Source organism: Lontra canadensis, unplaced genomic scaffold (assembly GCF_010015895.1).
Source record: "Lontra canadensis isolate GAN:19392208 unplaced genomic scaffold, GSC_riverotter_1.0 scaffold41, whole genome shotgun sequence".
Taxonomy (NCBI): Eukaryota; Metazoa; Chordata; class Mammalia; order Carnivora; family Mustelidae; genus Lontra; species Lontra canadensis.
In genome coordinates, this window is record NW_022631035.1 from 5099662 (window position 1) to 5127338 (window position 27677).

General features: G+C 53.8%; 1 protein-coding gene across 8 annotated transcripts; it reads left to right on the forward strand.

Annotated features, from left to right (window-relative positions):
- The first annotated feature begins 10651 nt into the window (after window positions 1-10651).
- EXOC7 (exocyst complex component 7) lies at window positions 10652-27097 on the forward strand. 8 transcript variants are annotated; one of them, XM_032870559.1, is made up of 21 exons: window positions 10652-10788; window positions 10985-11050; window positions 12557-12741; window positions 12930-13035; window positions 15206-15428; window positions 17137-17304; window positions 19687-19779; window positions 20487-20555; window positions 21513-21658; window positions 21950-22102; window positions 22321-22419; window positions 22763-22825; window positions 23083-23149; window positions 23841-23879; window positions 24569-24634; window positions 24918-25038; window positions 25274-25369; window positions 26093-26156; window positions 26366-26407; window positions 26517-26650; window positions 26890-27097. In XM_032870559.1, the coding sequence occupies exons 1-21, from the start codon at window positions 10729-10731 to the stop codon at window positions 26990-26992; spliced, it is 2163 nt and encodes a 720-aa protein (XP_032726450.1). In that variant the 5' UTR covers window positions 10652-10728; the 3' UTR covers window positions 26993-27097. The 8 variants fall into 8 exon arrangements, with proteins under 8 accessions (XP_032726450.1, XP_032726451.1, XP_032726452.1 ...); XM_032870560.1 differs by lacking the exon at window positions 23841-23879; XM_032870561.1 differs by lacking the exon at window positions 20487-20555.
- The last annotated feature ends 580 nt before the right edge of the window (window positions 27098-27677 follow it).

A 27677-nucleotide genomic window follows, 5' to 3' on the forward strand; every position in this document is an offset into this window, starting at 1 on the left:
AGCAGCGGGGGTGGGCTGCACCCTGCGCAGGCTGTCGGGCTCCCTGAGACACTAAGCTCTGGGTCAGCGCCCTTGAGTTAATGCGCAGGTGACTGAACCTGCCCTCTGCCCAGAAAGTTCCACGCCGCTTGGAGGAAGGGCACTTCTGGGGTACTTCCGGCGCCTGCCCCAAGCAGAGCGAGGCCACGGCCCTGCTCTGCAGAGCCCGCGGGCGGCGGGGGAAGCGCGGGAAAGCGCTGAGTCACGTTCAGGGTATGGGGCCCCGAGGGGCGCGGCCTTCCGGGCGGACGGCTGCTGCGGGAGCGCGGGGGCCGCCCGAGGGTTTGGGGCTGCGAGGGGGCGCGCCCCAGGATGGGTGGGTGCAGGAGGCGCTGCTGCGTCCGGAGTGGGGGGCGGGGAGCGCGCGCACGGACCGCTCGGGGTGGGGTGCGGTGCAGAAGCCGGGGGCGCGCCCGGGGGGTCGCCCAGCACCCCCGAGGGCAGCCTGGCCTCCGGCGTCCTCGGTAGCCAGGAGCCGCGGGATCGAAATGTGGCGGGTGCCCGCGGTTGACGTCACCGCGCGCGCTGGCCCGGACCCCCCTCCGCGAGGCCCTCCGCCCCCGCCCCCAACCGGCCGCCCCGGCCCCTCTCCCTCCCGGCTTCTGCCCGCACCCCCGTGCCCTCCCGAGCGTTCCTCATTTGCTGGCTTCGTCTCCGTGTTACTCTCTTCAGGGACCCCTCTCGCCCCCACCCGTCTTCCACCTGTCCGCCTGCCCTTGACCTTTTCTGGCACCCCCGGGACATTCTCGCCGGTTCCAGTCTCCGGAAGCCGCGGACACGTCAGTGGGTGTCGGGCGCCCCCTCGCGGCCCCCTGCGCCCGGCCTCCGTCGGGGATGGAGACTGGGCCCTCGCCCTGCAGCCCCCCTACCTGCCCGGAGACTGCTGATGCCCCAGGAGAGCGGGCTGGAGAAGAGACAGAGAGAGAGAGAGACAGAGAGAAGGGGCTGCGTCTTCCATTTCTTCACACAGTTTTCCGTAGAGCCCGCTGGGACGTGCGGGGAGGGAAAAGGGGTGAGAGGGAGAGTTCTGGCTGGGACAGAAATGGGGAACTGAGTCAGGAGTAAAGGGACAGGGAGTAGCCCCCTGACCCTGGACGCTCTGGAGCCATGAGGAGTCATGTGGCCTTTAGGGACTGGCCTCCCCAGCTGGCTTCCAGCCAGGCCTTAACCTTGGGATCAGAAGCCAATCCCTGCCTTGTCTAAGCGGGGCTGACTGGGAGCTAGAGTTTGAAAAGCTCCCTCAAGTGTTGGTCGTTCTCTGGATCCACACAGCGGAGAGCCTCCTGCCAGGTGGCTGGTGTCCGAGCTGGTGGCCCACGACAAGGCCTCTCCAGAGTCCTGGAAGCAAAAGTTCCCTGGGCCCAGGGACAACATGGGCTGTGGTATGTGTAGGGCCACAGGGCACGGCACCAGCCAGGCTGCTCCAGGTGCTATCAGTGACTTAGGACTGGTTTGGGACAGACAGCAGGAGGTAGGGGGTTCCGAAGGTTCTGGATAAACCAACAGTTTGGAACTCAGAACATATTCCTGCCCCCCGTAGCTTTATTGAGATTTAGAACATATTTCTAAAGGTTTTTAAAATTTTTATTTATTTGAGGGGCGCCTGGGTGGCTCAGTAGGTTAAAGCCTCTGCTTTCGGCTCGGGTCATGATCTCAGGGTCCTGGGATCGAGCCCCGCATCGGGCTCTCTGCTCAGCGGGGAGCATGCTTCCTCCTCTCTCTCTGCTTGCCTCTCTGCCTACTTGTGATCTCTCTCTCAGTCAAATAAATAAATAAAATCTTTTTAAAAATTTATTTATTTGAGAGAGAGAGAGGGAGAGCACAGGGGGAGAAGGAGAAAGAGATACAGACTCCACGATGAGCAGGGAGCCTGACTCGGGGCTCGATCCCAGGATGCTGAGATCACGACCCAAGCTAAAGGCAGATGCTCAACCGACTGAGCCACCCAGGTGCCCCTAGAACACATTTCTAAGCAGTGGTAGCTGCAGACCCCTATATAGTTCCTAATACGCCCCGTTTATAGCCAGAAAGGCCAGTGAAGATCTGGGGTAGGAACTGCTGAACATTGCTTGAGCACCTACTGTATGCCAGGCCCTTTATATATGCTGTGTTACTTAATTCCGAAGGCGTGTTGGTCAGCGGGGCCTTCCCTTCCCTCAAGAGCTCAGCTAGTGGCCGGCGGGGCTGGGAGCAGGCCAGGGCCATCTCACCTCCCAGCCCGGCTCTCACCCCTGCTGTATGTCATTGTAGCATCGGCTGGGATTTTAACAGGAGCCAGCCACCTCACAGAACATACTCCTTGGAGGAGATGTGTCCAAGGCCAGGCTGCCACCTGCTCCACAGACCTCTCCTGGGTCCCACTCTGCGTAAGGTGACAAGGCGGGCGGGGTGGAAAGCAGGGGTAGGGTGTGGGGGGTCTGAAGAAGGGCCGGAGCGGGTAGCGATTCTCTGCAGCCACGTCTCTGCTGGTGTTTCTGTTCCTTGTGAGTATGTTGCTGGGATTTGCAGAACAGAGAGGTTCACAGTTGTCTCAAAAGACGCCCTCTGACCACTTTCCCCTCCGGTCCCCACTCGGAGACATGGACCCACCCGGTCAGCTTGGGGCTTCAGTGCTCTCTCTGTGCTCCCACTCCCCCCTCGTCCTCCTGCTTGAGCCATCTCGCGCTTTTGGTCAGGTCATCAGAGACTCGTCTCTGTGTCGGACCCAGGCTGGGTGCGGGGGAGGCAGGCCGTTAGAAGGCCAGTGCAGGCCTTCCTGTCCCCCGCCTCACGCCATCAGCCCTGGAGGCCAAGCTTCCCTCTGGCTTTTGCACTCAACTGTGAAGACCCGTTGCTTCTTGCCTGCCTTTGATCTGCCCCCAGCCGGGGCTCCCTGGGGTCCGTCCGCTCCTCAGCTCTAGCCTTTGCCTGTGAGGCTCTTCCTGGCAGCAAATCCTGCTCTCTGCTGGTCACTGCATGGGCTCCACCAGGAAGGCTCTGGGCTGGCTTTCCAGACCCCCTCTCCAAAGTCACACTTTGCCTCCATCCCTCAAGGGGACAAGGTCCCAGCCTCTTTGAAGACCTGAATGCAAACCAGTTTACTCAGGGGAGGACATTCAATTTGCAATGTGACAATGATTTTAAAGTTCACCAAATAAATAAATAAATAAAGCAGAGAATATCTAGAAAGTTTTTTTGAGAAGAAAAAAAAAAAGGCCAAGGAGGAAATATGCAACATTACGTGTGTTAAATAAAGTTATGTTCCTTTAACTGGTCTGATGATGCTGGTACTGACAGAGGGAAAAGTAGTTCAGTGGAACAGAATATACTCCCTCAAAATAGGTTAAAATATATGCGGAACGTATTTATGCTATAGGTATCATTTCAAACTAGTGACTGCATGATGAATTATTGAAGAAATGACATTGGGACCATTGGTTATCCATTTGGGAAAAATCCAGATGGCTCAGTGATGTAAACATCATTGTTATAGTAAATAAATAAATAAATACGAACAAACCAAAGAGGTTTAAGAGAAAAGAAAAGAAAAAGAGAGCTTACCTGCAGTGAGCCTTTCCATGAAAAACACAAAATCCAAAAGCTATAAAATAAAAAGTCTGGTCCATATGAATAAATAAAATTCTAGGAGAAAAAAAATTAGCAGCAACAGAAGTAAGCCACATAATAATGAAAAAGGAAAAAATAAAGTGTTTGCACATAAACGATAAAAGCACATTTCTTTAATATACAAAAGATTTTGCAAAACTAGTGTGGTCACTGAATAAGAAAGATGCTCAGACTTACTTTTCTTAAGTCACGTAGAGCTGACATGCAATGTTATGTCAGTTTCAGGTGTATGAGGTAGTGATTGGACAACTAGGTACATTAGCTCACCACTGGAAGTGTAATTACCATGTGTCACCACACAAAGTTGTTATATTATTGACTGTCTTCTCTCAACTGTCTTTTTTTCCTGTTCTTTTGTTTTGTTTGTTTTTATTTTAATTTTTTATTTTTTATTAACATATAATGTATTATTAGCCCCAGGGGTACAGGTCTGTGAATCGCCAGGTTTACACACTTCATAGCACATACCCTCCCCAATGTCCAAAACCCCACCCCCTTCTCCCTCCCCACCTCCCCCCAGCAACCCTCAGTTTGTTTTGTGAGATTAAGAGTCTCTTATGGTTTGTCTCCCTCCCGATCCCATCTTGTTTCATTTATTCTTTTCCTACCCCCCAAACTCCCCACATTGCCTCTCAACTTCCTTATATCAGGGAGATCATATGATAATTGTCTTTCTCTGATTGACTTATTTCGCTCAGCGTAATACCCTCTAGTTCCATCCACGTCATCGCAAATGGCAAGATTTCATTTCTTTTGATGGCTGCATAGTATTCCATTGTATATACATACCACATCTTCTTTTTTTTTTTTAAGATTTTTTTAATTTATTTATTTGACAGAGAGAGAGAGAGAGAGTACAAGTAGGCAGAGAGGCAGGCAGAGAGAGGGGGAAGCAGGCTCACTGCCGAGCAGAGAACCCGATGCGGGGCTCGATCCCAGGACCCTGAGATCATGACCTGAGCCGAAGGCAGAGGCTTAACCCACTGAGCCACCCAGGTGCCCCATACCACATCTTCTTTATCCATTCATCTGTTGATGGACATCTAGGCTCTTTCCATAGGTTGGCTATTGTGGACATTGCTGCTGTAAACATTCGGGTGCACGTGCCCCTTCGGATCACTACATTTGTATCTTTAGGATAAATACCCAGTAGTGTGATTGCTGGGTCATAGGGTAGCTCTATTTTCAACTTTTTGAGGAACCTCCACGCTGTTTTCCCGAGTGGTTGCCCCAGCTTGCATTCCCACCAACAGTGCAGGAGGGTTCCCCTTTCTCCGCATCCTCGCCAGCATCTGTCATTTCCTGACTTGTTAGTTTTAGCCATTCTGACTGGTGTGAGGTGGGATCTCATTGTGGTTTTGATTTGTATTTCCCTGATGCCGAGTGATAGTGAGCACTTTTTCATGTGTCTGTTGGCCATCTGGATGTCTTCTTTGCAGAAATGTCTGTTCATGTCCTCTGCCCACTTCTTGATTGGATTGGTGTTGAGTTTGATAAGTTCTTTATAGATTTTGGATACTAGCCCTTTATCTGATATGTCGTTTGCAAATATCTTCTCCCATTCTGTCAGTTGTCTTTTGGTTTTGTTAACTATTTCCTTTGCTGTGCAAAAGCTTTTGATCTTGATGAAGTCCCAATAGTTCATTTTTGCCCTTGCTTCCCTTGCCTTTGGTGATGTCAGCTGTCCTTTTTTTTTTAAAGATTTTATTTATTTATTTGACAGAGAGATCATAAGTAGGCAGAGAGGCAGGCAGAGAAAGAGAGATGGGGAAGCAGGCTCCCTGCTGAGCAGAGAGCCCGATGCGGGGCTCGATCCCAGGACCCTGAGACCATGACCTGAGCTGAAGGCAGAGGCTTTAAGCCACTGAGCCACCCAGGTGCCCCTCAGCTGTCCTTTTTATCTCCCTGATTCATTTATTTCATAACCAGAAGTTTATATCTCTTAATTTCCTCAAACTTACTTTTTTTTTTTTTTTAAGAGAGGGAACAAAGGGGAGGAAGGGGCAGAGGGAAAGAGAGAATAGTAAGCAGGCTCCATCCACCACGTTCAGCACAGAGCACAACGTGGGGCTCGATCTCATGACCCTGAGATCATGACCTGAGCCAAAATTAAGAGTCAGATGCTTAACAGACTGAGCCCCCGAGATGCCCCTCAAACTTACTTTTATTGAAGAAAAAAATTAAACATGATATGCCATGTAAACCTCTTTTATAAATAGCTTTTATTTTCTAGTGGAATTGTAGGTTTACAGGAAAAATTGTGCAGAAAGTACAGCGTTCCCACATGCCTCCCCCTCTCTCTTTGCAAGGGTGAGGATTCCTACCATGATGTCAGTAGTCCTGGTGAGAGTGGGCAAGCTTGTTCTGCTCCCCATTTTAGGGTGAACTATCTAGTTTCTCACTAAAAAGTAATGATGTTAGCTATAAGCTCACTGTAGATGTTTTTATCAAGTTAAAGAAGTTACTCTTGGGGTGCCTCATGATCTCAGGATCCTAGGATCGAGCCCCGCATCAGGCTCTCTGCTTGGCGGGGAGCCTGCTTCCTCCTCTCTCTCTCTGCCTGCCTCTCTGCCTACTTGGGATCTCTGTCAAATAAATAAATAAAATCTTTTTTTAAAAAAAGAAGTTACTCTTTATTCCTGGTTTTTTCATGAAAATTGTTATGAATTGATGTTGGATTTTGTCAAATGCTTTTTTTGCATCTATTGATATGATCACATAATTTTTTCTCGTTAGCTTGTTGATGTGATGAATTACCTTAATTGACCTTTTCAAAAAAGATTTTATTTATTTATTTATTTATCAGTGAGAAAGGGAGAAAGAGAGAGAGAGAGGATGAGCAGGGGGAGAGGGAGAAGCAGGCTCCCCCCTGAGCAGGGAGCCCACACAGGACTCGATACCAGGACCCTGGGACCATGACCTGAGTTGAAAGCAGAGACTTGACCGGCTGAACCACCCAGGCATCCCCATAATTGACTTTCAAATGTTGAACCAGACTTTCACACTTGGGACTAAATCTCACTTACATAATAATCCCACAGTGTATAATTCTTTTTAGACATTGTTTTATTCGATCTGCTAATATTTCGAGTATTTTTGCATCTGTATTCATAAGAGATACTGGTCTGCAGTTTTTCCTCCTTGTAATGTCTTCAGCAGGTTTTACTTTTAAAGTGATGCTGACCTCCTAGAATAGGCCTGGAAGTATCTCCTCTGTTTCCATTTCTAAAACGGAGTGTAGGGAATTGGTATCATTTCTTCCTTAAATCTTTGGTAGAATTCATCTGGACTTTTGGTAGAAGTCATCTGAACTTGGTGCTTTCTGTTTTGAAATTAATTACTGATTAAATTTCTGTCATAGATATAGTCCCATTCAGATTATTTACTTCTCTTTGTGTGGGTTTTGATAGATTGTGTCTTTCAGTAAATTGGCCTGTTTCATCGAAGTTATCAAATTTCAGACCATAGAGTTGTTCATAATATTCCTTATTATTAATGTCCATGGGATCAGTAATGATGACCCCTGTTTCATTTCTGATATTAGTAATTTGTGTCTTCCCTTTTTTTCTTGAGTAGTCTGAGTAGAAGTTACCAATTTTATTGATCTTTTTAAAGGAACAGTTTTGATTTCCTTGATTTTCCCTACTAATGTCCTGTTTTCAATGTCACTGATTTCTTTTTTTTTTAAGATTTTATTTATTTATTTGAGAGAGAGAGATCACAAGTAGGCAGAGAGGCAGGAAGAGAGAGAAGGGGGAAGCAGGCTCCCCGCTGAGCAGAGAGCCCAATGTGGGGCTTGATCCCAGGATCCTGAGACCATGACCTGAGCCGAAGGCAGAGGCTTAACCCACTGAGCCACCCAGATGCCCCTCTCTACAGATTTTTAGAGTAAATGTTTTAATTTAGGAATGTGTAGATGTCTGTACAGGGGTGGTCTGTGCGGGATGTGCCGGCCATTATGCATAGGGGTGGAGTTTCCAATAGCAAAAACCTGGGAAGAACCCAAGTGTCCATTAATGGAGGACGGTGTTGCTATATTGTATCTCTTCCGAGAAACACTGTGCAAAGGACGCAGGAGATCTCTGATATTGATATTGAAAGATGATCAAAGTATAGGGGACACCTGTGTGGCTCAGTGGGTTAAGCCTCTGCCTTTGGCTCAGGTCATGATCTCAGGGTCCTGGGATTGAGCCCCACATCGGGCTCTCTGCTCAAAAGGGAGCCCGCTTCCCCCTCTCTGCCACTCTCTCTGCCTGCCTCTCTGCCTACTTGTGATTTCTCTTTCTGTCATAAATAAATAAAATCTCTGGGAAAAAAATAGTTTGAAAACCAAACCGCAGGTTTGTGCCCATAGGTGTTTCGAAGCTAACTCCATCCTTTGCACTCTCTTCCTTATAAGAAAGCACATGAAAGGCTGCCCACCCCTGGGTTCTGGACACCTTGGTCCTTTCTCTTATTTTGTATCTGCGAGGAGTTCAAAGAAAAGAAAAGAAAAAACACCCTCCTGACCACTCTATCAGATGGCACTGTTAATGGCTGGTGGTTTCTCAGTGAGCAAGACAGGCTACTTTTGATCATTACCAAAAAAAAGGAAAATTTGTTTCCTTAGAAGTGTTTTAATGGAAAGGTAATTTTAACTCATTACCTTTAGAAACTAGAGAAACTGAATCATCCATTTACTTACTGTTTTTGGAGTTTGTGTTTTCCTGTTTTGCAGTGAGTCAGCCATTATTCCGATGGCTGTAATCCCAGCCATAGGCATATGTCCTGGCATACAAATGTTCCGGGCCCAGGAAACATTTGGAGGACTTATACACCTGGTTCCTCAGGACGAAAACAAATGAATTCCAACGTCTGGAATTAGGAAGCTACCAAACAAATGAATACACTGTTGTGGGAGAGAGCTCAACCACCCTCCTTTACCCTGGGAAGAGGATCTCTGTGAGAGGGCAGTGGGGGGCCTGGCGATGATTGCCACCGTTGTGTTCTGCACAAGTTTCCGAATGAGAAGCAAGGCTCCTGCGGCTGTAACTGAAATGCCACTTGCTCCTCCTTTACTTCTGCTAAAGCAGCCTGGGCTGAGAGTAGCTGGGGAAGGACAGCTTCGACTTCATCAGTGTCTACTTGTCAGCACATCCCTGACATTGGGATGAACGTAATTTATTTTTTTAAAGATTTTAATCATTTATTTGAGAGGGAGAGAGAGAGAGAGAGTGAGGGTGAGAGGGAGAAGCAGACTCTCCAGTGAGCAGGGAGCCTGATACGGGGCTCAATCCCAGGACCCTGAGATCATGACTTGAGCTGAAGGCAGACACTTAACTGGCTGAGCCACCTGGGCCCCCCCTTTTTTAAAAAGATTTTATTATTTGAGAGAAAGAGAGAGGAGAATAATTTAAGCTCATCTTTCATTCTGTTTCCCTTTTACTAGACACGGTTGTCATAAATAGAACCTGTTTTTTACAACGGGTTTTCTTGAAAATCAGATTAGTGGTTTTGCATAGTGGCAAACAACACTCCTGAGCCACCCAGCATGGGGAGGCGGGAAGCAGCCTTCAGCCTTCCGGGTGGGGGGTAATCCTCTCCCAGCCAGCTGTGTTGACTTAGTGCACCTGACCTCTCTGAGCCTGAGCTTCCTCATCTGCAAAAGGGAGAAAACAGCTGTGCCTGACTTTTAAGTTTATTGTGAGGATTAGACAAGATAATGGGTAAGGGTGGTGTTTGTAACAGAGATGGACAAACATGGCTCTTGATATAGGTTAGCTGGCTACCAAATTATAGTTAGTGAAGGAGATTTGAGAAAATCAAAAAAGCACACAGATATGTAGTTTATTTGCAAAAAATGCAATGATGTTGTGCCAAGTTCAAAGTATTTGTTCATGAACATAGGGATCCTCAGACTTATAGAGCAAGACGTGATCAATATCTTTCTTGAGCAACTGCAGTGGGCTAGGTGCTGTTCAGAGAGGCAGATGCTGAAGGGGGCTCTCTAGGCTGGTCTATGGAGTCTAGAGTCATTTCCACCGTAGCCCTCCAGGCCCTCATTCTGTACAGTGGCACCTAACTGTTTAAACACTCGCCTTCGTTCTCAGGACTGCACAAGGACTGCCTGGGTGAAATAATCGCAGGTGCCCTCCCACAATGACTCTTTTTATCTTCCCCATATCTAACAGGGCTGCACTTGGAGATTTCCTACAACCCCACTTTCCTGGCCACCCACCATATCTGAGATGGTCCTCCTGCCCCAACAGAAGAGCTCCCCAATCCCTCTCCAGGCTCTGGGTCCCATTTCTTCCTCCTCTTGGATGTGGTGGGTCCTGGGATGGGGGGGGCGGGGCCTTGGGAACACTAGGGCTTGGTATCCCAAAATATTCTCACCCACCAGCACATACCTCGTTGTCTATCCTCCTCTGCCTGGATGCTGGACCCACAGAAGAACTGAGCAAATCCACACGGCTATTTACTTCCCCGAGGACCAGGGCCAGAGGCAGGGTGGGCAGGGAAGGCATGGAGGAAGGAATGACAACAGGTTTTGCAAGAGCTGAGTCTTACGGTTAAAGCTGAACCCCCAACCCCACAAGAACCTTGATCCAGGAATGTCTCCCCTGAAGCTGTGGTTAGAGGAGGCTCTGGGCAGAGGCGTTAGAGAAGCTCATCAACTGACCACACGTTCTGGGCCTACTATGTGACACGCTCTGTGCTGCCGTGTGCGGGGAACGCGATATCCGTGCCTGGACACAAAATGCGAACTAGGGAAACAAACTTATGGTCTTCCCCAGCCGCAGTCGGCCGCCACACGAAGCCCGCAAGTGAACTCCACCCGTCCCGCGGGCGAAGCGACACCACGCCGCTGGGGAACCTTCTCTGACAAGGCAGTGAAGCCGCACTTGCCACACCCAAGATGGCCACCTGCCCCGGCCCACTACTTGGTTCTGCGCAAGCCCAATTCCGCTTGCCACTCTCAATATGGCACCACTAACGCGCCACAGGGCGGGGCTAAGGGCGGAAGTGGGTGTGGCGGAGACGGGAGCCGAGAGGGCACGGAGAGCTAAGGTTCTGGGCGGTGGGAGCCGCTGGGTCGAGGCGATGATACCCCCGCAGGAGGCGTCCGCCCGGCGGCGGGAGATTGAGGACAAGCTGAAGCAGGTGAGGCTGGGGATGGGGAGCAGGTGAGGGAAGGGTCCGAGATCCGGGCCGGGGCGTCTACTCGGGGGGCGGGGGGTAGGGCAAGGAGGGAGCACTCCCTACGAGGAGATGGGGTTGGGGGCGAGGCCGTGGGTCCGGGACGCGATGTTCTTCAGCCTCCAGCTTCTTGTAATATGTCCCCCTCCGCTTCCCCCAGGAGGAGGAGACGCTGTCCTTCATCCGAGACAGCCTGGAGAAGAGCGACCAGCTCACCAAAAACATGGTGAGTAACCTCTCAGGTGGGAGGGGCAGACAGGCCTCCGGACTGGAGGAGAGCCGGGTTCGAGCCTGGGGGTGACGGCGGGAATGTGTGGGTTTCTCTAGCAGCTGTGTGGGGTGTCTCTTCCCTAGCTCCCTTCCCTTTTTCTGCCCCTTCTCTGAGGATGCCGCAGCTCCTGCTGGCACAGACTTTCAGCTTTCGGTGCGAGCTCTCCGTTCTTCGTTCTCTCCTTCTGCCAACATTTAGCGAGCCTGACTTACATGGGCTGGGTGGTGGTCGTGTGTCGTCCTCAATTCGGGTGATGACTAGAGGGCAAGAGTGGCCTGAGATTCTGAGATTACTGAGGGTAGAGAAAACTCAGCCTTCAACCTTCTACTGAGGGGTAGAAGGAGCTTTGAAATCAGAGCTGGGATCTGGTCCTCGCCTCACCACCACCACCACCACTACTACTTCTTCCTTTTTAAAATGATTTTATTTATTTATTTGCGAGAGAGAGCAGGGTGAAGGGCAGAGGAAGAAGCAGACTCCCCGCTGAGCAGGGAGCACGATGGGGAACTTGATCCCAGGACTCCCAGATCATGACCCGAGCCAAAGGCAGACACCTAACTGACTGAGCCACACAGGTGCCCCCTCCACTGATTTCTGTGTGGCTCCTGACAGGTAACACTGAGCTTCAGTTAACTCGTCTACTAACAGAGGCAGTGGCAACCTTCCCGTGTGGCTGTGCAGGTCATAGGAGCCAATGCACGGGAGCGTGTCTTGCATAGTGCCTGGTCTGCAACAGGCGCTCACCAGATAGGAGTTTCCTTCCTTACTTCCAGAGGAGACTGGAAAAGCTCATATCGAGTAGACGCAGACTTTGAGTATGTGTTTAAGAACACAATCAGAAAGTCTTCGTCCTTACGTAATGGAGATTCGCCCTTAGAGAGAGGGTTTTGAAGGTACTAGCAATGCATTTGAGGCTACTCTGTATGAAACTACTTCCTGTTCAGTCTAGGAAAGCTTCAGAGAGAAGTGAAATTGAGATTTGGCTTCCGGGGGTGGAAGGGAGGCCATCCTGCGGTGATTATCTTGGAAGGAGTTCATTCGATGCACGGTCTGCCTTCAAGTCAAAAACTTCATCCGGTTTATTTGGACCGTGTGCTATGCACATAGTAGGTGCTGGGGATACAGTGGTGAACACGGACACCCTATCCCTTCCCTCATGGACTTTATTATTTAGAAAATCAGAGGAGGGGCGCCTGGGTGGCTCAGTTGGTGAAGCAGCTGCCTTTGGCTCAGGTCATGATCCCAAAGTCCTGGGATCGAGCAAGCCTGCTTCTCCCTCTCCCACTCCCCCTGCTTGTGCTCTCTTTCTCTGTAAAAATAAATAAAAGTCTTTAAAAAAAAAAAAAAAAAGGAAGAAAGAAAGAAAACCAGAGAAAAGGCAGCAAATTCCGAAGACCTCATGCGTGGGTGGAAGCGGTCCTGAGACAAGCCTGAGTCCTAAAACTGGGCTGTCCCCCGCAGGTGTCTATCCTGTCATCCTTTGAGAGCCGTCTTATGAAGCTGGAGAACTCCATCATCCCCGTGCACAAGCAGACGGAGAACCTGCAGCGGCTGCAGGAGAATGTTGAGAAGACTCTCTCCTGCCTGGACCATGTCATCAGCTACTACCATGTGGCCAGTGACACTGAGAAAATCATCAGGGAGGGGTGAGTAGGACCAGAGGCTCGCATTGCTGACACCTCCTGGGCCAGCGACTCTAGGCTTCAGGAGGGAGGGTTTGAATATATTTGAGCCCGGAGTCCCCTGTGTCCATTCTCTTCTCTTTCAAACACCAGTTGGTCCTGCCTGTTTATCTTCCCTCTGCCCAGGCTGAAGCAGCTCTTTCCCTTTACAGCCCCACAGGCAGGCTGGAGGAGTACCTTGGGAGCATGGCCAAGATTCAGAAGGCTGTGGAGTATTTCCAGGACAATAGCCCGGACAGCCCAGAGCTCAACAAAGTGGTGAGGGGCCAGCGGGCTAATGCGGGAGGGAGGTTTGGGCAACACCAGTCCCCGCCCTGGTCCCATGAGGGACACTGGACCTTCTTAAAGGAGAACATAGTGGGAGACAGAGTAGTATGTAATACGATATGCGTACTTCAGGCTTTAAGACTTCTGTCTCAGAAATTATAGGTATACATTCTTAATACATTTTTATAATTAACTCAACTCTAAATTACATATCAAATGTAAATCTAACATTTAATTTTTATACGCACGTTTGTATTTTTTCTGTTGTGAAAGGTACGTACTATAAAATTTACTATTTTAACCACTTTAAGTGAAGAGCTCAGTGGTATTAAGTTACATGGACGTTGTGTAGCCGCTACCACCATCCGTCTCCAGAACTCTTTCCATCTTCCCGGAATGAAATTCTTACCCACTATACACTGTTCCTCTCTTCCCCCGGCCCTTGGCAACCATCATTCTCCTTTCTGTCTCTGTGAACTTGACTGCTCTAGGAACCTGCATTCATGTTTTCATGTTTGATTTTCTGTTTTCTGTCTTTGCGTTTCAGTATCAGAGGCTGTAGGTGACCAGAGCAAGGTGGGGTAAGGCTGGGAAGTGAGATCTACTCAAGGCGCTGAGGGAAGGGGAGAATGCAGACAGGAGAAGTGAGCCCCAACCTCCCAGAGCGGGAAGAACATTAGAGGAAGGGCCAACTCGGACCCAGTCACTGGGCACACCCTCCTGGTGGCACCACAGTTCTCACCCTGAGTGTATGTGTATCACCCAGAAGAGGGAGTAAGCTGAGAAATGGAAGATGGGAACCTGGCTTTTCTCCAACCTAGAAAGCTTTTGTTTAGAGCAGCACTTCCCAGAGTTTCTGCCATCAGGCTCTGTGATGGAAATGAGGACATTCATATGTCACACTGGGTATGACACTGGCTGGTATCCAGCCAGTGGTCTCTGACCACCCACGGCCCTGCCTCCTTGCCTTGAAGGACAGTGGGATCAACACGAGTCACCAGTGGGGACACACCAGTGTCATCAGTGCACTGCAGCACGTGGGGGGGGGCTCTTGAGTTTGGGGTGTCAGGGCTCAGAGAACTTTGTTTTTGGGGGGGTCTCTGCCAAGTTTGGGTTATAGAGTAAAGAGCTGGACTAGAACTTGGGGGTGGGCTGGAGACAGAGACTACAGGAGACATGAGCCGAAGGTCTCCCCGAGAGCACGTCCTCCTCGTTCAAGCAAGGACACTCCCAACTCCTTCCTTTCTCATTTCGGAGACATCTTTATTGAGCTATAACTCACTTGCCATAACGTTTGCTCGCTTAGAGGAGGCAACTCAGTGGCTCTAGCATAATCACAGAGTGGCACGGGACCCCTGGAACCCGCTTGAGAACATTTTCATCACCCAAACAAGAGCCCCGAACCTCCGCTTCTCTCCCCAGTCACATAGCCTCTGCTAGTCACTGTGCTAGGCACAGTCTGTGCTCTGTTCCTCCAGAGTGTCTGTTCCGGGCTTCTCATAGCAATGGAATCATACAATATGTGACTTTTGTGTCTGCCGCCTTTTACCTCACATAATGTTTTGAAGATTCGGGCACACAGTGGTGTGTGTCAATGCTTTGTTCGTGGTCTGGCTGAGGAACGTCAAATTGTGTGGAGAGACCGCATTCGCCACGTGCTGGACACTCCACTTTTTGGCAAATACAAATGATGTTGCTGCGAGCCCTCACGTGCTCTCTCTCTTGTGGACGCATGTTTTCTGTTCTCTCGTGTGTTCTGGCTGGCTGTTTCTTACCCAGTGTATGATTTGCCTATGTTCTCTCTCATCCTGTGGCTGTCCTTTCCCTTTTTTGATGGTGTCACTTGCGAACCAAAGTTTTTCACTCGACATAGTTCCATTTATCTATTTTTGTTTTCTCTCACGAACCTTTTCTAACGAGAAAACAGAGTAATGGCCCAGCGGGAAAATCATCGGCCCATGTTTGTGAAGCCCGTGAGTCTTGTAAAACTTGGAGTTTCACGTGTGAACTTACATGTTGAAGGACCACAAGGCAAAGACAGAAGCAGAGAGGGCTTCCTGGTGTTTCCTCTCTGGGTGAAAGGAAGTGAAGGCAGAGGAGGGGCTCCTGGAGGCTGAAGCAGCCGAGCCCTCTCCCTTCCTTCCTCCCGTTGTCCCCATAGAAGCTGCTGTTCGAGCGCGGGAAGGAGTCTCTGGAGTCCGAGTTCCGCAGCCTGATGACCAGGCACAGCAAGGTCGTGTCCCCTGTGCTCATCCTGGATCTGATCAGTGGCGAGGATGAGCTGGAGGTCCAAGAGGAGGTGCCCCTGGAGCACCTGCCCGAGGGAGTGCTCCAGGACGTGATCCGCATCTCCCGCTGGCTGGTGGAGTACGGCCGCAACCAAGGTGAGAGGACCCAGGTGGCAGGGCCAGACGCAGTGCTCTCCTTTCCCCCTTTATTTCTTTAATCCACCTGGATTTTTTTTTTTTTCATAAAGTTTAGTAGGAAATAATAATACGAGCAGTAAATCTATAGCTTATGTGACTGTGTGAACACATCCACGGCTCCAAAGCAGCACTTTGGGAGACTGTGGGCTCAGCAGGAGAATTTTAGGGAGAAGAGGGAGGCCAGTGGACACCTCCAGACCCTTGTGCTTCGGCCCATTTTTTTACCCTGGAGCTCCTTGCAACACATTGGTTGGGAACTGCTGAAATGGTGTATTTCCCCGTCTGTTTGCATTTTTGGATTCTCCAGTGTTCTGAGTATTGATAGATAGTCCTGTTGCGAGCATACTTGTGTGGACGCTTTCCTTATGTAGGGAGTTCTTTGGGTGTTTTCTCAAAGACGCAACTATCAGGTAGAAGTGGCCAAACGGTATAGCAGCAATGCCCACCGTAGCCGACCAATGGAAAGAGCCCAGATGTCCATCAGCAGATGAATGGATGTGGTATATATATTTACAATGGAATACTATGCAGCCATCAAAAAAAAAAAAAACAAAAAAAATGAAATGTTGCCATTTGCAACATGGATGGAACTAGAGGGTATTATGCTGAGCGAAATAAGTCAATCAGAGAAAGACAATTATTATATCTCTCTGATATGAGAAATTTGAGAGGCAGGGCAGGGGGTCGTGGGAGGTAGGGAAGGAAAAAATGAAACAAGATGGGATGGGGAGGGAGACAAACAGTAAAAGACTCTTAATCTCATGAAACAAAGAGGGTTGCTGGAGGGTGGGGGGAGGGATAGGGTGGCTGGGTGATGGACACTGGGGAGGGTATGTGCTATGGTGAGTGCTGTTGAATGTGTAAGACTGACGATACACAGACCTGTACCCCTGGGGCAAATAATACATTATGTATTAATAAAAACGAAAAAAGAAGTGGCCAAACAGGTTTGTAACTTTTTGCCATTGCAGCTCCTTTCCAGGTGGGCGGGGCCAGTCCAAAGAGCCATCAATGGTCGCACGGCTCTTTCTTCTTCATTAATTTTATTTATCTTAGCTGGGGATGCCATGGTCCTTTTTAAAAAAATTTGCATGTCACGAATGGCTGAAGACATAGTGTTTTTCATTCACTGCCATTTGTTGTCTCTTTGCCTCTTGTAAATCGCTCACATCCTTTGACCCCTTACTAAGGTGGATCTCGATGTTTATTTATTCTTAAAAAGATGTTATTTATTTGTTTGAGAGAGAGAGGGTGTGCGCGCATACCCTGGGGAGGGGCAGAGGGAGAGGCTCATGCAGACTCGCTGCTAAGCGTGGAGGCCAACGGGGGCTCGATATCACAACCTGTGAGATCATGACCTCAGCTGAAATCAAAAGTCAGACGCTCAACCCACTGAGCCGCCTGGGTGCCCCCTAATTTTATGTTTTTTATCTCAAAGAACTTGACCTTCAAAATTTAATTAACATCTCTATTGTTTTTCTCCCCTCTTTTAAGATGGCTTGATTTGGGACAAGGCTATATGGATAGCTGGGAGCCACAGCAGGTGCTAGGAATGAGTTAGCAAACCGAAACGGTGGGCTCTACTACTGCCCTGCCCACTGCATCTAGAGGGGAAAGAGAGGCAGGGACCCAGCTGCCACAGCTGTCCCCCCCCCTCTCTCCTCAGATTTCATGAACGTCTACTACCAGATTCGCTCCAGCCAGCTAGACCGCTCCATCAAGGGCCTGAAGGAGCATTTCCGGAAGAGCAGCTCTTCCTCTGGGGTTCCCTACTCCCCTGCCATCCCCAACAAGAGGAAAGACACGCCCACCAAGAAGCCCATCAAGAGGCCAGGTGAGCCCGCACCCCGGCCCATTCAGCCCCCGCCGGAAGGCCGTGTGGGACCTGCGTCGCCTTCAGCTGCCTTGGGGTTAGCAGCATCCGCCCTTCCAGAGCTTGTCCTCACAGTGACCCCCGGCTGTAGGTACAGAGGACAGAAAGCAGGTGACTCCCCATCTGCTGAGGCTCCACGCTCCAGGTGAAATGTCTTCGTGTGTCAGCTGCAGTCTGGAGAAGCTAGGATGTTGCAGGGCGAGGGGCTGCTGTGAGCAGCACCAGGGAGAGAAAGCTCGAGAGCCAGGGTCTGCTTGCACCTTAGCCCACACTGCCAAGCTGTGGCTTCGGGAACACACCCGGTGTGGCCACCGGGACCCACCCCTCATGACAACGCTGTGTGGAGAGTGTTTCTTGCCCATGCCCCTCAGAGAGCACCTGCTCCTGCTCGGGCCTTTAACTGAGGTTTGGAGAAAGCTGCCCTCAGGAGCCCAAGCGAGCAGAGGACTGGTGGCCCCAGCAGGAGGTGCACCGCCATCTCCCCTCCGGCGTGGGTCTCCTGGCCATCACCTAAAAACCTGCTCCTACCGCTGTGCTGAGCCAGCCTGCTGGGCCGCGGCTGCTGACACTCCGTCGGTCCGTCCCTGTGCCTCTGTGCGTTGGGCAGGGGCTGTCTCCCTCCGTGAGGCCGTGAGGCTGCCTGCCTCAGCTGGTCTGGGCTCTCTTCCCCATCTCTTCTCTTATAGGCCCATGGGGTGGGGGCAGACCTGGTCTATACCGCCCCCCAGGTATTGGCTGGCCGTGGCAGGGCTTGCAGTGGGCCTAGGCTGTTCTTGGCTTATGGGCCACGGAGGAAGACTCAGGCTCTGAGGATCCCTGTGCTTGCTGCAGAATTTCCGGAGTTGTCAGCAGCCAGGGGTCGGGACTGATGTGGGAAACTAGGGAGCCAGGCCCCTGGGACCCATCTGCTCCTGCCTCAGAGGAGCAAGGGAGGCCTCAGTCGGTTGGTAATTTAATACCAATCTCAGCGTCTCCGTGGTCATTGGGCACCTGATGGGTTTGACAGCTGCCCCGATCAGTGTCCTCGGTCTCCGTCCACACCCATGAGCCGGCGAGCCTCCTCATGGCCCCTGTGTGAGCCCATCTCCTGCCGGCCGGCTGTGGGGCAGGAATCTGATTCGCTCATTAGCAGGACTGCTCACTGAATGAGGAGAACACGGGGAGACAGATGCTGAGCCGGGACCCTGAACTTGGTCATTAGTAGCTAATTGTCACATGGTCTAAACAGAAAGCCACTCCAGACCTTGTCCCTTCTCCCCCAGCTTTTTGGGGAACTGCCAGAACCCAGGCAGCCTCACTTTGTTCCGGGACACGGCTGGGGGTCAGGGAACGCAGGAGTCTCCAGGGAAGGCGGACCAGAGTTACATGTGGGGGGCCTCCTCCCTGCTCCCAGTGCATTTTATTAACAAAGCAGCTATCCTCGTCTCTTTTAAATGCTATTTTATCTCCCCCCTTTCCTGCCCTGAGATGTCTCATTCCCACAGGGGTGGCTGACCCCAGAGGCTGTAGGCATTGGGATTTTGTTTTTGTTGACTTCACTTGTGATACTAACTGTTGTTTTTTTCCTCCATGCCGGAAGCATGTCCCCTGTCTACCGTCCTGCCTCCGGCTCTGTGTGTTGGCTTCCGAGAACCCCCCCAGCCGAGCTTCTGAGTTTTCTCTGATTGCTTTGGGGGTTCAGGTGGCTTTGGTGCACGGGGCCAGGCTGCCTCAGGGTTTCCAAGCCTTCTGTCTTGGGCACCGCTCTCCCAGGAAGCTCAGTCCCGTCTCACCAGCTCCTGGGCTCTGCTTTCCGTCGACCTCCGTGTGTCCACATCCCAGCACTGAGCATGCCCAGGAGCTCTGACTCCTACTAGTGTTTCGGGCCGGGGCATGGGGCTTTCGGCCTCAGAGGTTCCCCAAACTCTGCCAGCTTGGCTGTGCCCTCTGGGTGTGAGAGTGTCATCACCAGCTCCCCCATCCGGAGCCCCAGTCTGGTCCAACTTACATGGCACTCCATAGTGTCTTTTATTTTGGGCTTCTCCTGATGGGCTTTTTGGCCCATCTCATCTCCTTCACCCACTGCGCTTCCTAAAGAGAACTCAGATCCAGAGCGGTGAGGGTCAGGAGCAGAATCAGGAGCCCATGTGGGGCACACCCCGTGCCCATTCCTCCTTGTCCCTGTGCAGCGCCTCCGGGGGTCCTGGAAGGGGCCTGCTGGAGAGACGGCGTGTGGGCATGCTCACTGTTGGGGGGCAGGGTGTGGGGCTCTGGGCGGGGGTGGGCAGGTGGAGGCCCGCTGCTGTTTTCTCTCGCTCATTTCCTAGGTCTTCTTGTCTTCTCTCTGTGTGGCTCTGGTGACAGGGACGATCCGTAAGGCTCAGAACCTTCTGAAACAGTATTCCCAGCATGGTCTAGATGGGAAAAAGGGGGGCTCTAACCTCATTCCTCTGGAAGGTAATCACCCTGTGTTCTTCTCCTGTTCCCTCCTCCTCCACCCTGTGTCCACTCTCGTGGCAGGGCAGAGCCTCCAAGCCCCCAGGAGGGCCGCGGGAGAGTCCCTGAGAGGGCAGCAGGGGTGGGAACAGCAGGTCCCTGGTGCCACTCCTTCCAGCTGGCACAGGGGCAGGTGTCGTGGCCTTGGCCTGGTCCTATCTGGCTGACGGCAGCTCTGCCCTCCCTGAGGCTTCCTACCCATTCCCTCCCTGTCTCTGTCCTTGTCTCCTATTTGAACTCAGAGAAAGTTCTTTGTGACGGGCAGCCCTTTCACGCTCAGACCAGCAGTGGCAGGACCAAGCTGGCCTAGGCCTCCAGGCCACCCCCAAATATGGTGGTGTGGGCCGAGCATCAGACCCTCCGCAGCTGCCGGAAGCTCTCCAGAACCTTCCTTGGTCGTCCCGCAGGCTTCTCTCTTGGCCTCGGGCTTAGAGAACCAGCTCTCAAGGACGGTCTGGGGCACTGCAAGTCAGGCTTGAAATGGCTGTTCCCAAGATGGTCCGCGGCAGAGGAGGGGCTCAGAGCCCTCTCCGGTGCCCCTTCCCCTGCCCCCCTCCCCATCTCACGTCCCCTCCTGGAGATCGAGGGCTTCTTCCCTGTCCCGACGGGCAGCCCACCCGGCCCTTGGATAAACGCTGCTTGTGTCTGTACGGCCGACGTCTCGCTAGGTCACGAGCATGATTTCCGAGTTAAGCACCTGTCCGAGGCCCTGAACGACAAGCACGGGCCGCTGGCTGGTGAGTACCGCAGCCCAGCCCGAGGGCAGCCGCCGCTGCCTTGGCAGAGGTCCCCAGAGGGCTCTGCTCTGAAGATGAGCCAGGCCTGTTTGCCTCTCTCTCTCAAGTCTCTCTTTTGGGCACTAGGTCTCCTTGCCTCTCTCCAGATGGGCGTGTGTGCCTGGCTCTCAGGGCCTGGGCCAAGGGGAGAAGCTGCCGCTACTTGGAAGGTGGCTCCCTGGAGAGCAGGGAGCCCTGACATCCGACTCCAACAACAGCTCTGACTTGGAGCCCGTTCCTTTGCTTGTGGGACCAGGTTGCCTGGGGGCGCCCCCTGCCCCAGCCTCCACTAGTGGGTCCTGGGTTTCCTGGGGCAGCTGACCAGCAAGAAAGCCCTCCCTTTCTGGGAATCATGGCCCCTTCTCAAAGTTTGATCCCATGCCAGCTAGCCTCCTTAGGCCATAGCCCACTGCCTTCTTAGACATTCCAGAAGGTCTGGTGGGGCTGAGAACTGCCTTCAGTGGCCCGGCATTTTCTCCGATGGGTGACCATGGTGCCTGCCACCTTGACGTGGGCACTGCCATTCACCCACCCTTGACCGTCCTCTTTCTAGTATGATTCAGAATCCTCAGTCCTGGGGACAGGTACACCGTAGCCAGGAAGCCGATGTAGGACTCTTCCCTCTTTACCCTCCATCCATCTCCCCAACATCTTTAGTACCTGATGCTCTAGGACATGAACACTGTCTGGCAGAGCTGAAACTGAAGCCAGGACAGGCTGGATTGCAGCCCTGTTTTTTCCTTCGAAGCAGTCAGGCCAGCTGGAATCCTCTCAGCTTTCTGCCAGAACAGTCCGCCTCCTCCCCACGTCTGCTGCCAGCCTGGGCTGCAGGCCAGGAGCTGGGGAGACCCATGCCCCCCCAGCAGGGAAAGCGGCGGCCCCCAGACCAGCAGCTCAGGGGCACTGCTGTCCCCCCAGGGAGAGACGACACGCTGGACGTGGAAACCGACGCCTACATTCACTGCGTCAGCGCCTTCGTCAAGCTGGCCCAGAGCGAGTACCAGCTGCTGACGGACGTCATCCCCGAGCACCATCAGAAGAAGACCTTTGACTCCCTGATCCAGGTGTTGCCCTGGTCCCCAGCCATGGGGACCCCCACCAGGCTCCCGGGCCCCAACTGACCAGATGTCCCCGCACACCTGCCGCTGCGCAAGCTGGGCTTCGGGCCAGAGCTGCCGTCCAGTAGCCTTCAGCTAGAGCTACCCCCACTGTGTGTGTGTGGGCGGGGGGGTTGCTGTCCCCTGCTGGGCCATGCTGGCTTCCCCCAGCCCCTCCAGTGGCCCTGACCGTCCCTAGGAGGTAGTTGTCACCACTCTGCCCCCTCCGTGAGCCATGGCCTTGCTCTGCTTTCGCAGGATGCGCTGGACGGGCTGATGCTCGAAGGGGAGAACATCGTGTCTGCGGCCCGGAAGGCCATCATTCGGCACGACTTCTCCGCCGTGCTCACCGTCTTCCCCATCCTGCGGCACCTGAAGCAGACCAAGCCCGAGTTTGACCAGGTGCTCCAGGTATGTGTGTGGGAAGACCCTTGGGGACCCAGGGAGGGGGAACCGCCTTCCCCACTCTCGCACCTCTGCTCCAAAGCTGCATGGAAGCAGCTTCTGCTGGGCCCTGGGCAAGGGGACCCAGTCTCGGGGTGACAGGACAGGAGGGGAGGCCCTGCGGTGCGGGGCAGGGGAGCGGCTGGCGAGGAGCGGGTCCGCCCTGCAGCCGTGTGCTTCCTCAGGGTACGGCTGCCAGCACCAAGAACAAGCTGCCCGGCCTCATCACCTCCATGGAGACCGTTGGAGCCAAGGCCCTGGAGGACTTTGCTGACAACATCAAGGTGCTCTCCCTCTCTCCGGGGCCACCCGCGGCCCTAGTTGCTGCGGGCAGGACCGCCAGGGACCGGCCTCAGGAGCTCCTGCAGAGGGCAGGCCGCCAAGAGGGGCTGCTGGTCTCCTGTCAGTACCCACTCACCTCCCTTTCTTTCCCCGGGGGCTCCGAAGCCCGCAGGGGTGACACTCCTGCCCCATTTTTCCTCTCCCGTCTTCTCTAGCCTGCCTGCCTGAGGGGCGCCCTGACCCCTGTCTACCAGGAGGTGGCACCAAGCGCAGACTGCCTGGGGCTTGGGGTGGGGCCCAAGGCCTTGGGAGCAGGTTCAAGAAGCTGGGCTGTTCTTCCCACAGAATGATCCAGACAAGGAATACAACATGCCCAAGGATGGCACCGTGCACGAGCTCACAAGCAACGTAGGTGCTGCTCAAGGTCGCCTGGGGAGGGAAAGGGGCCCGGCCTAGCCCAGAGCCAGCGTGTTGGTGGCAGGATGGATGGCAAAGTCCTTGGCGTCTCCAGTAGGGCAGGAAGCTTGCAACCACCCTTTTCACGTGGCAGACCCCTGGCCCTGCACTTGCCGTGGAATGGTCCAAGGGGGTGTGTTTGGGAGGTGATCTCGACCTTGAGGTCTTGCCCTTGACCTTCTTCCTGGACCTGTTTTCTCCCCACACAGGCCATCCTCTTCCTACAGCAGCTCCTAGACTTCCAAGAGACGGCAGGGGCCATGCTGGCCTCCCAAGGTACTTGGCACCTCCCAGTGGGGCCCTCTACCCGTCCCTGACTCCTCCTTCTTGTCTGGAGACGTGGGGTGACCGGCCACCTCTGGGAGAGATAACCCCAGCCGGTGGAGTGGGGTCTGACGGTTCCTTTTCTGACCCGACCTCCCTCCCTTCTCACTCCTTCCGACGTCCTCACTCTGGAGAGTGGCACTCCCTGATTCGAAGATGGCCCGCCTGCCTTGCCCCACCTTCCACATTCCTCCACCTGCTCTTGCGTTCACCTGTCCTCCCACTTAGTCACACAGCTGACCGTTCTGTGGGCTGCTGTCTCAGGGCTGGCCCGGTGTCTTCCCACTGACCGCTGCCCTGGCATTGGAGCTGGGGAGGTTGGCATGGAAGGAGGTTGGCATTTCTGAGTACCGAGACCCAACCCAACCTGTTTGGGTCCCCGGGCCCTTCCCCTCCCTCCATTTTGGGGCGAGGGAGCCAGGAGCGGCCTCTGGCCTGCAGTTCTCCAGATCCCCGCTTGGCTTCGTGCTCCCTCACCTTCAGGGGTCCAGCTGGGGTGTGTCCTGCTGTGTTCTGGCTGTCACGGGATGGGGTCTGCTTGACTCTGGGGACACAGTTTCTAACCTGTGTTTGCACTTTGCGTCTTTTTCCCTTCTTTGTCTCTCCCCCTTCCCCTCTGAGTGCGCCGCCTTTCACTCCGTAGTTCTTGGGGACACATACAATATTCCTTTAGACCCCCGAGGTAAGCAGCAGGGCTCTGCAGCCCCATCCTACCCTCTGAAACCCCATGGGTGAGTTTTCTTGGGGACGGAGGCATCTGGACAGACTCAGGACCTAGTGGGGAGCAGGGGCCGGGAGGACATGAGTTTCTTTGGGGCGCTCCCAACTCTCTCAGCTCCCTGCAGGACCACTTTCTGTCGCTGAGCTTATCCAGGTGGCACCCTGCCTACGCCCCCCCAGGCTATCCCAGCACCTGCCTCCCCCATCCTTCCCCATACACCACCACCCTCCTGCTGCTGCAGAGGAGCCCAGTATGGGAGAAGGGGGAGAGGCTGTGGGGAGCCCACAGTGGGATAAATGGGCCTGAGAGTAGATAGTACCCGGCATGAGTCGGGGCTGGGGGGCAGGGGGCATACCACTCCTGTCCTGCCGGCCTTCCTGCTGATCACGGGCTGCTCATTAGCCTTCACTGTCAGGGGAGAGGGGCTTGCCCTGGGTTCCAGGAAGAGGCTGAGGCAGTTTTCCCCAAAGCAGCAGCAGGAGCCCAGCAGCTCAGCAGCCCCACCCCCGAGCGCCTCTGCATCCAGTCAGCCTGAGGAAGGCTCAGGGGCCCCTCCCAGGGCTTGCACAGCTGTTTCCACGGCTGAAGGAAGGCCAGAGAGGGTCCTGACTGCTGCCCCGGCTGCAGTAACCGGTCTTCTCTCCTCCCAGAGACCAGTTCCTCTGCCACCAGCTACAGCTCCGAGTTCAGCAAGCGTCTGCTAAGCACCTATATCTGTGAGTGCCGCTGGCAGCCCCGGGCACCCACCTCCCTGGCTTTCCCTCCCTTCCTTTGTGCCCTCCTGCTGTTCCCCGACCACTCCCGAGCCCTCTCCGTGACCTTGGGAATTGTAACCTAACTTCCCGTTGCGGGGCTGAGCAGGGCCAGGCAGAGGGCTCCTGAGGCTTGTGGAGTCCGAGGTTAGAAGGGACAAGGACAAGGCCTGGACTTGGCTCAAGGGCCAGGGACTGGGTGGTTTTGGTCAGACTGCCCTCATGTCGCCACTGCCTCCCCATGCAGGTAAGGTTCTGGGCAATCTACAGCTGAACCTCCTGAGCAAGTCCAAGGTGTACGAGGACCCGGCCCTGAGCGCCATCTTCTTGCACAACAACTACAACTACATCCTCAAGGCCCTGGAGAAGTGAGTGGCTGCAGGGGGCCTGTGCGCACGCGAGGCTCCCCCCTGCCCCCGCCCTTCCGGGGCCACCTGTGCCCTCTGCCTGGCGAGGTGGGGAGGGCAGCGCTTTGCCCCTTGGAGTCCCAGGACCTGGGGTGGTGTGGGGCAGGCCCCGCGGGTGCTGCTGTGGAGACCAGCAGCCTTTGGGCCCCGAAAACCAGTTTGGTCCCCCTCTGCTCGCCCCCCCACCCCGCCCCAGGTCTGAGCTGATCCAGCTGGTGGCTGTGACCCAGAAGACTGCTGAGCGCTCCTACCGGGAGCACATTGAGCAGCAGATCCAGACCTACCAGCGCAGGTGGGCCCCGCCGCACCCTCCCCTCACCCCCCAGGCTCGAATCTTTCACTCACTCTTCCTACCAGAGCTTCAGTCAGAGAGCTTTGGGGGTGGGGAAGTGCTCCCCTGTGGACCCAGTGCTCCCCTTGCTGTTTAACCACACAGGACGGAGAGGGAAGCCCCCTCTACCACCACCTGCTCCCTGGGGCTGCTATGGCAGCCTCTCCAGAGGGCCGGGTGCCAAGGGTGCAGGCTAAGAAGAATCCAGAGGCTGCCTCACGGGTGTGGGGATGTGAGGCTGGGCAAAGAGCGAGGTCGGGAGAGCACTTGAACTTGCTGCGCTCACACTGCTGCTCATCCCCGTCTCTCCCCTGGTGTTTCTGCGTTGAGTGGTCTCCCTCCTGCTCGCTTTGTCTGTCCTCTGCTCCCTCCCTCCTTTCTCATCCGCTTCTCCGCTTCTTCATCTTTATTCTCCAGGAGATCGATGTGAAGTGCAGCTACTAGTGCTTGTTCAATGTATTGAATTCTGTTTCCTGTTCTTAGTGTTGAAAGCCACCAGCCCCAACATTTTCTTTTTCCAAAGGAAAATCTCAGTTGTGCTCTGCTTAGCTGTGCCTCTAACGATTGCAGAGCACCCCTCCCCTAATAGATCCAGAGATGTACAAAACAAAACAAACCAGCCCCCGGGAAGCAGCAGCCTGAGCTGTCCCTGCTCTGCCTTCTGCTTCTCTCCCCACCGGGCAGCTGGTTAAAGGTGACTGACTACATCGCTGAGAAGAATCTACCTATGTTCCAACCAGGAGTCAAGGTGCGCAGAGGGCCTGGGCTGGGAAGGGGTGTCTAGCAGGTGTGATACTTTTTGTTGTGTCGCTGGGAAAAAAATGGGAAGAGCGAAGGATGCCTGTGGCCACCACGCGGCAGGAGATAGGGCTGGGCTCAGGCATTTGGGGAAGGAGCCAGTGGCCGGGCGGTTCTGCTCTGAGGAACACTTTCTCTGCCCTCTCTCACCTCCCCCAGCTAAGGGACAAGGAGCGGCAGATGATCAAGGAGCGGTTCAAGGTGAGTTGGGGTCCCCTCCCCTCCGGGGCTCCCTGCTGCTGTTGCAGGAACACGGGCCTGGAGTCTTTGTCTTTGGGTCGCTTCTATTTCTACCTTTTTTGGCGGCCAGGGTTTCAATGATGGCCTTGAAGAACTGTGCAAGATCCAGAAGGCCTGGGCTATTCCTGACATGGAGCAGAGAGACAAGATTCGCCAAGCACAGAAAAATATTGTCAGGGAGACCTATGGGGCCTTTCTGCAAAGGTGAGCCCTCTGCCTGCACCTCCCCAGCCCTGTGCCCTTCACTTCCCCTGCTGGGTCTCTGTGCTGTGCTTCTTCGAGAAAACGCAGAGGGGCATGTGGGTGTGGGTGACAGAGCCAGTGCCTTGCGCTTTGCTCTGGGGCCAGACGGGCATCACTCAGGGGCACGCTGCAGAAGTGCCTTGGGCTGAGGTGGAGCTGGGGAGGCTGCTAGCCTGCCCCTGACCTCAGCGCCTGGCCAGGTACGGCAGCGTGCCCTTCACCAAGAACCCGGAGAAGTACATCAAGTACCGTGTGGAGCAGGTGGGCGACATGATCGACCGCCTCTTTGACACGTCCGCCTGAGCCTCCTGCGGCCCCGGCCCGGCTCTGCCTGAGCCTCCTGCGGTCCCTGCCCGGCTCTGCCGGAGCAGCCATGTTACGGGACAGATAAATCAGTGTTAACTTGCCTCTTGGCCTGGTGAGTTTGACATCCTAGGGGAGAGGGACTTTCTTCCACCCCTTCCCTAGTCCAGAGCCCTGTCCCCGAGCCCTCGAGTCCTGGTCTGTGTTTCTTCCTGGAGCCCCCCAGACTAGCACTCTCAGAATACCTGGGTTCCTTTCCACCTTAAGGCTCCTGACCCTGAGCCTGCATGGGCCACGTGATGGCTTCCAGACAGGAAGGGACAGAGAAGAAAGACAAAGGGCCACGGCTCCCTCGTGTACAAGAGCAGGAGGGCAAACAGCCCACTTCCCGCCCAGGTCAGAGCTGGCGGTGGAGAATGCCTGCTCTAGCCCAGAAACGTGGGTAGGGCCCAGAGGGGCAGGCCACAGCGCAGCCAGAGGGCATGGAGAAAAAGCAAGCAGGATTAATCCGCTCAAGGATTGAGTGCAGAAAATGTATTCCCCATCACCCGTGGGCCTGAAAATTCGGGGTGTTCTGCCTCCCAGGCATCCCCCAGGTGCTGGAGCAGGAGTGCCCTCTCCCTGCGCCTCCGGGGTTCCCGCACACTGCAAAAGGAATTTTGAGAAGCTCTGGCCACCCTGCGTG